General features: G+C 45.7%; 1 protein-coding gene across 3 annotated transcripts in view; it reads left to right on the top strand.

Annotated features, from left to right (window-relative positions):
• Positions 1-8,208, top strand: part of LOC126532087 (uncharacterized) — a 60,876-nt gene that overhangs the window by 29,191 nt on the left and 23,477 nt on the right. For 2 of the 3 annotated variants that reach the window (XM_055071004.1, XM_055071003.1), the window contains exons 3-4: positions 3,721-3,840; positions 5,225-5,413. In XM_055071004.1, coding sequence (XP_054926979.1) covers positions 3,721-3,840; positions 5,225-5,413 — 309 coding nt within the window. Of the gene's footprint in view, positions 1-2,177; positions 2,376-3,720; positions 3,841-5,224; positions 5,414-8,208 lie in introns of those variants that run through there. The other variant, XM_055071005.1, reaches the window with a different exon arrangement.

Here is an 8,208-nt window from a genome sequence, read left to right as displayed (position 1 = left end):
GGGCCGCACACATTCGCCCGCAAGAGCAGTGTCATCCGCGTGCAATGACGACCTTTATAAGATAGTCGTTAAAGTTTAGTCACAGAAAAGCCAAACGTTTCTGTACTACAGAAACACTGAAATTAAAGCCTCTCTGTAAGAGAGAGATACTTTAATGACAGAAAGATGGAGAGGTTTGCCTCAGTAAGTGCCTATTGCTTGCTGTAGAAGTGCTTAGGGTGAAGCAATAGAGATGGAATGCGAAAAGAAAAGAGGACGGTATAATGAAGTTGATGATGAGAGCTACACTTCACAGTATACGCGACTTCGAGGGCAAGGCTCGAAGTTACTGCAGCGTAGCCAGGAAGCTATGCATAGGGTCCTTTATTTTGGCAGCTGTCCATCGTACTTAAGGTAAGAAATAACACTGCAGAATGCTGTAGTGTAAAGGCTATTGAAAAGCGAAATTATAAGTTAAAATGAGAGCAATACTAATTTATTCATCAATATTTGATTAATCAATAATCATCCATTGAGAAGTAGAACAAACCCGCCATTGTAGCTTAGTGGCTATAGCGTGCTCAGCAGCACGAGGTCGTGGGATTGAATCCCTGCCACAGGGGCCGCATTTCGATTGGGGTTGTCAGGATTGGGGGCTCAATCCCATCACTCGAGATCCGTTGCCAAGATTGGAGTCCGGCATGAATTCGAAGGTAGCTGGCCCATGCCGTCGTCCAACTTAAACACGCTGAGGACGTTGATGAAGGGAAGAACTGCTTCTCATCGAGAACGAGGAAAATGGGTTTATTTACAGAATTTAAATCAGTCTAACATGACTGCTTAAGAAAAAGAGTGTCAGTCCAACATGACTGCTCAAGAGAAAGTGTGTCAGTCCAACCTCACTGCACGAGAGAAGTGTGTCGAGCCTCCGCCCAACAGCCGTTTTTAAACACTCGGTCCTCCGGCGATACAAGGCAGTGAATGTTCCTTTCGTCATCGCAAAACTAGCCGCCTCCCGCGACAAGGTGACGCGAGCGTTCGTTTACTCATTGTAAATTCGCCGCCGCCCCGAAGAACAGTTTACGCACACAAAGGCACACACATTCCAAGGTCTGGAGCCGACGACAGAGGGGCGCCGTTCCGCAGTATCGTTTACGCCCACACACACGCAAACACACAGGTGCGAAGGTCTGGAGCCGACGACAGAGGGGCGCCGTTCCGCAGTATCGTTTACGCCCACACACACGCAAACACACAGGTGCGAAGGTCTGGAGCCGTCGTCGGAGGGGCGCCGTTCTGGGAAGCTCGGAGACATTCTGGGTAGCTCGTTGTCCCGCCGCGGCTTGCTCATGCGAAGCAAAATCAGGTTCGCGCTAGGGACCTCGGGCACAATAGTTCGTCCGTCGAACCCGTTTCGTCACAACGGCGATGGGGCTGGTGGATGGAGGCGGTTTTCAGCACAAAGCCCGCTTCTTCGAACGCAGCCTAGCTGCAGCAACGGAGAGTGGGGGATGCGCGCCTTGTCCCCCAGTCGTAATTGGGTGGCAATTTTTCCTTGCAGCTCGCCATTCTTAACAGGGTGAAAGGCAAAAATACCCGTGCACTTAGAGTTAGGTGCCCGTAAAAGAACCCCTGGTGGTCCAAATCCTTCCGGAGTCCTCCACTACGGCGTGCCTCATAATCAAATGTTCTTTTTTGCACGTAAGCCCCATTATTTTAAAAAGTAGAACAAAAACGCTTGCTTGGTTTGGTTTCGTTTCCACGCAAATCTGGCCCATACACACAATAAGACCGTCACCTCGGTATAAATGTTGTGGCTGCTGTAATAATAAAGTGGCTGTGATGGAAAAATTCGCAGGCCAAGCAACTCATTCTGGGGGATTGGCCGGAAACCAGATCAAACTCTAGAACGACATTTTGTCCAGTATACCTAGGGACTTCGGCAGCAATTTTTTGTTCATGTTTGTCTTCTTCCCCGTCACCATCTTCCGCTTTCTTCTTTTCTTGCTTGCTATAAGTGCCTCAAGCCGAACGTCTGCCTTCATTTATTGCATTCGTTTCGAAAGAAGCGTAATTTGGTTTCTTTTGCTTGTTTGTTCTAACTCCAGAAGAGGCAACCGTGTATTTGCCCTGTTCTACTGACTCAATTGATTTGACAGTGTGAATGCGCGTCGCTTCGCGAGGCACATCCCCACCGCCATCGCCATCGGAATGATTCTCAGGAGGCCGCCGTGAGAGGAGCATCCGCGCCGTGCCACATCGCCATGGGGCCCGGCCGAACCGCGGCCACCCGACGTGAGACCAGCGTAGCCTTGTATCCCCCCCGAGTACTCCTCGCGCTGCTCGAAGGATCCCTGCTTCTCTGCGCAGCGGCGGGCGCGCCTTCTGAGGACGCGGTGAGCTCTAACGCCTCGTGCGCTTAACGTGTAGCTCGCAGCAACAGGAGAACAATCTGGCAGCGTTCGCCTACGGTTGCACTGCAGCTGTCAAGTGTGCGGCGCGTAATCCGCGTCGAGCCACAATTTGGCTTTTTTTTTTCTTTTTCACTGTGCCCCATGGGATCGGCTACAATGCTTGAAATAAAATCATGATGATGATGATGAGACGATGAAGTCGTGCTCAGTGTGAAGATGTGCCCCGTGCTCCCTTTCGTCGACTGTTTTGCGGAATCGGGTGTTTAAAATGACTACTAAGTTGTAACTTGAGTTGCATTAGCAAAGTGCCCTTCTACAATACCAAAGAAGCTACTCTTACCGATAAAGGAGGCTCGATAAGCCAGAAAAGACGCGACAACGAAGGACGAATGGGGACGCTGCCTTGAAGTATCCGTTGTGTAAAGTTGCCCGAAGTATGTGTGGCGCACATGCGGTAGGTCTTTCCAAGCGATCGACGATAGCTCACCGATACCTTTGAACAGTAAGATAGCAAGGTGGGTGATATTTCAAATTCATTGTAAAAGCGCAAGAGCAACATGGCGTGTTTTTTCTTCCTTTCGAGCGTGTCGCTTTTGCGCTGTTAGAAGGGTTACGATGAATATTTGTAAAGCGTTGTCACGTTACGTTATCGTGACGTGTGAACAATGGCATCGTGGCACAACTGCGAGTCACAATACTGTCTTAATTATTCGGCGAACCTGCGCCCACCATAAAGCAGTTACGCTCGGCTAGAACGATAGCGATGAGCGCATGCGGCATTTATCGAAAATCCAATCTGCGATCCAGAGGCATCAGCTATTAATACGTGGCTCGATAAACCTCACAGCGTAATGGTGGGAGCTCGCGTAAGCTATTGGATGGTCACCACTAATTGCGTCGCGCATGTAATCTGATTATACAAGGTTCGGCGACGACATAGGCACCTTATAGGAACAGCGATAACACTTCAACTTCCGATACAGAAAGGCGCGTCTTGCGCTGAGCGACAACTTTTAACATTCGGCGAAAGACACGGTCACCGGAAAGTACGCGTGGCAATTTTCACTGTATTCTTGCAGTACTAGCCTTTGCTTCGAAAACGTGCATGTTAACAAGAAACTTGCGAGGAACCTAAATATCGCCCAATGAACAATGGAATTGAAAATGTTGGGTGTTAGGAGAGAGAAATAGAGCTGTATATATTAGTAAAAATATATTAATCATAAAACTTAACGTTCTTTATTTCACGAAGTATTTATTTATTTATTTATTTATTTATTTATTTATTTATTTATTTATTTATTTATTTATTTATTTATTCTTCCAGAATTTCGGCTATCCAGTGCTTGGAGTCCTACGCTATCGAGATGCCTCGGGCTCCGAATCTATCCACTGCACCTACGTGTCGACCCGCTTCAAACGACCTCCATACGGCAAAGAAAATGACGTGCGTTCATTCTGATTTATTTCTCATTAGTAATGATAACTTATGAAATTTTACATTACACAGTCACATTCTAATTTTGACTAACATCCATCATGACTTAGTCTAGCCGAGGTTCCCTAACGCGCGCTGAAGTTTCAACACACCAACATGTTGTTGTTGTTGTTGTTGTTCGAAGGCGAAATGAAAAAAAAAAATTGGAGGACGCTTAAGCTCGCCTTCAAGAGTGGAACGTGATAACGTTATTGCACCCCGTTCGCACCGCTCACTCATTCGCTCGGCATGCTCTTGACGAGACGAAGAGGAGAAGCGGGCGAGTAGTGCACCACCTCTCGGGGCAGCGCCGTACATTGCGAGGAGGGGGTCTTCTGTGTTTGCCGCAAGATGGCTCTGCGTGTGCGCCAAGCGCAGAAGAAATGTAGCAGAAACGTACTTCGCTACTCGTTTGACTGCGACTTCTGTAATTTACATGCACATAATTACCGATATACACCGCAGTATAACTTTCCACGGCTCGTTTCTAAGGTAACACCGCATTCACTAGAGGCGCTTTCGTCCCGCTTTGAACCATCGAACTCATGGCCCTGGTTCGATTCCCACCCAGCCCATCTTGAAAGTTGTTTTTATTTATGAATTGCCGTCCGGGATTTTTCGCTCACGGCCAACGCCGCCGGCGCCGACGACACGGCTTTTCTGCGACACGAGCTCCTCAACGCTGTCGCGTTAAAAAGAAGTATGTGGCGCTTTCGTGCCCCGCAGCTTAAGGCCATAGCCGCTGAACTACACCGGTAAGTTTCTGACATGTGCCGGTTAGCGTGCAGCACTCATTGTGTCCAGCGTTGCGAGTGTGTGACAGTATTGCGATACAGCAAGTACCACTACGTTAACGTTCGCGATCCTGACAGTCACCAACACTCACTAACGAAGCGTCACTAGCATACCGGATCTACTCCACCACATTGAATGGCTCCGCGTGTACACTGTTGGTGGCAGCCAGCCGATATTATCGAACACGCTCATATTTCGAAGTTAAAGGCCCGTGTAGTTCATCAATGCCGATGCCACGTGTTTATTCAATATGTTTGTTATACTGTATCACTATATCTTTATTTGGTAAGTCGGAAGGGAAAAAGAAAAGCTTTTACTGTTTTCCCTGCTACGAGATTCGCAGAATCTCAAGCGGGCTATAAATTTTTTAACCTCACGTTTTAGACTAGCGTCATCATGCGAAATGACAGATGGCAGCACAAAAATTCCAGGCAGAAATGCAAGCAAGAAAAGCAGCAAAACCTTCGGACCAGTCGTGCTATAAGCATGGACTCGTACAGAGTTTGTTTGAAATGAGGCAATGTGGCGATAGCGGGGCACGTTTCGCTATTTCTCGCAGACATTCCGCGAAGCAGTGTTCCACTACGCAAACCAAAGTTGTGACCTCGGCCTGGAGAAGCCGTCGGCCAAGCACGTGGTGCTCTTGCTTCCCGTGGACGAGAGCCCGTGTCCTTTCGAGACCTCCTTCTGGCAGGCGGTCTCGGCCCACGCTCACTCTGTCCTCGTGGCTCGCAATTTATCTGTAAAGGTGCGTCTACATTAGTTCAGTCTTATGAAACGTTTATTTATTTATTTATTTATTTATTTATTTATTTATTTATTTATTAAAACATCACTGAAGGCGCACTTAGAGTAGGTATACGTAGGAGAGCTGGTGGTGGTGGGCGCGGGAAGGGAGGGAGAAGGGGGAGAGGAGGGCACGGAGCAAGCAAATAGGTCATAGACGCAAAGAAGCCGTGGAATGTAACATAATTTAAGCAATACATTGACACTATGCATAAAATAGTTTCAAAGTACGGATAATGTAACCTTAAGGAGGTGCAAGTCAACAGTAGCTGAACATATTTAAAAAACTGCTTGGTATGAGAAAAAGTTCACAGTCACTTTAGCATACGCTAAAGAGGATGAAGGCGACAGCCTGCGCGCGGCCCAGACAACAATTAAATTACCTGACATTCTCATTGGAATGCGTCGTTACTTCCTATTGCTTTCTCCCGCCAAAAGTCGTGGGTTCCAATGCCATAATTGACTTTATCTTGATTAACTGTGCCTTAATTGCCGTCGCCTCAATTAGTACCAAAGGTCGTGGGTTCGACTCCCACCAATGATCGTGCGTTCGACCATCAATGGTGACATCAATTTGGTGCCATTGAATTTTGGCCCCACCAAAGGTCGAGCGTTCGACTATCCCCATTGGTCGTGGATTCGAGTGCCCTGATTAACACCAAAGGTTGTGCGTTCGACTCTCACTAATCGTCGGGGGCTCGCCCATCAATGGTGGCACCATAAAATTTGGTGCCATTGAAATTTGGGCCCACCAATGTTCGAGGGTTCAAGTACCTTAATTACCTTGTCTTAATTAAGACGAAAGTATTAACACGAAAGTAATAAAGACGAAGGTATTCTGGCTTATCTGCTTCATAACCTAGACAACTTCCAAGGCTGTGATGTCGAATCACTGTAGAACACTTTTAAGGGCCTTTGCACGTACTCTTTTGATAATTTCGTGCCGAACAATATTTAAAAACACGCAAAAGCAATCCTTCGATAACGAGGGATATATTGCACCTCAAACGAAGAATTAAAAGACTCAAGCGAGTAAAATCTAACAAAATCACAGTGCACATGGCACTGACAAGTTTAAACGAGGTAATCTATAAGGCTACGCACTATTCAACTACACGTTTCCCAATTTCATTAAAAAACTCTCCTGAGAAGTTTTGGGGATAGCTGTCCACAAAAAAGAATGCAGTTGATCGCATTGTGTGCGATGGCATGACTATTGATGACAAGCGTAGTATAGCTGAAAAGTTCAATGAATACTTTCACAGTGTTTTTTCTAGCCTAACGAAACCGTTACGTCTGAGCCTTAAAAACAGGTATGACATATCTACCCTTATATCAGAACCCGGTGTTGTTTCTAGGCTACTAAACTTAAAAACTAAATCGTCATCTGGACCTGACAATATAGCCAACCCCTTTCTTCAGGTATGCCGAGGTACTTGCTAAATTTCTTGTTGTTAATTTTCGTGCTTCCCTATCATCAGCTAGCATTCGTATCTATTGGAAAACTGCTCGAATCCTTCCTGTCTTCAACGAAGGAAACAGCATGATATTAACAAATTATCGACCAATCTCTTTAAGGCCTTCATGTTGTAAAATTCTGGAACATGTCATCATGAATTACATAAACAAGGTTTCAACCGATAATAACATAATAACACCGTTTCAACATGGCTTTAGAAAGCGTCTCTCCACAGTCACCCAGTTGACAACAATGGCTCACAGCTTCGCCTCGGTTCTTGACAAGTCAGGTGAGATTGACCTTATATTTTTGGATTTTAAGAAGGCATTTGATCGTGTATGTCATGCAAAACTAATCTTAAAGCTTCGGTCTCTAGGCTTACCAGAATTTATAGTTTCTTGGGTTGAATCGTATTTAAGCGACAGAGTGCAGTTTGTAAGTATTGATGGCCATTGCCCACGGAAGCTACCAGTGAGATCAGGTGTACCACAAGGAAGTGTCTTTGGTCCCTTGTTGTTCTCAATATACATAAATGATATTGTTAATGTAATTAGTGAGCCAGTTTGTATCCGACATTTTGGTGATGAATGCGTGCTATTTAATGAAGTGAAATGTTCTGAGGATCAATCATTTCTTAATGACAATTTACAGAACATTCATAAATGGTGTGAACAATGGGACAGGGTTCTTAACGCCCAGAAAACAGTTTTCATGAAAATAACCAGAACATGCCATTGTTCTGCCTTTCCGTACTCGCTTGCATCACAGCCACTTGTTGAGATATCGAACTACAAATACCTAGGAGTAACTGTAACAAACGCATTGAAATGGAGTTCACATATATCAAATGTTTGCGCGTCCCCATTCTGGAAACTCTGTTTCCTCAGACGTCAATTAGAACAAGCACCGGTCGCGGCAAAACGGTTAGCATATTCGTCGCTTATTCGACCGAAGCTTGAATATGCGGCGATTGTTTGGGATTCACACACAAAGCTTAATATCGATGCACTCGAGAGGATCCAGAGGAAAGCTATACGGTTTACTTATTAAAAGTATCGGCAGAAAGACTCCTCGACTATTTTAATGCGTTAACATGGCATTCAAACATTGCAGCTTCAGCGCAAGATTCAAAGATTGAAGTTTCTTTTTTCAGATAGAGCACAGGAAACTAGCTTTAAATCCAGATGGTTATATATCACTCCTCTTCACCAGAGAAACAAGGCATCGCCATGCTGAGTCTCTTAGCCCTTTCAGCGCGAGAACCAACACACTCAAATTTTCTTCTTTTCCACGCACGG

Source organism: Dermacentor andersoni, chromosome 5 (assembly GCF_023375885.2).
Source record: "Dermacentor andersoni chromosome 5, qqDerAnde1_hic_scaffold, whole genome shotgun sequence".
NCBI classification, from domain to species: Eukaryota; Metazoa; Arthropoda; class Arachnida; order Ixodida; family Ixodidae; genus Dermacentor; species Dermacentor andersoni.
Note: the sequence above shows the minus strand (reverse complement) of the source record. Positions and strands in the feature narration are given on the sequence as shown.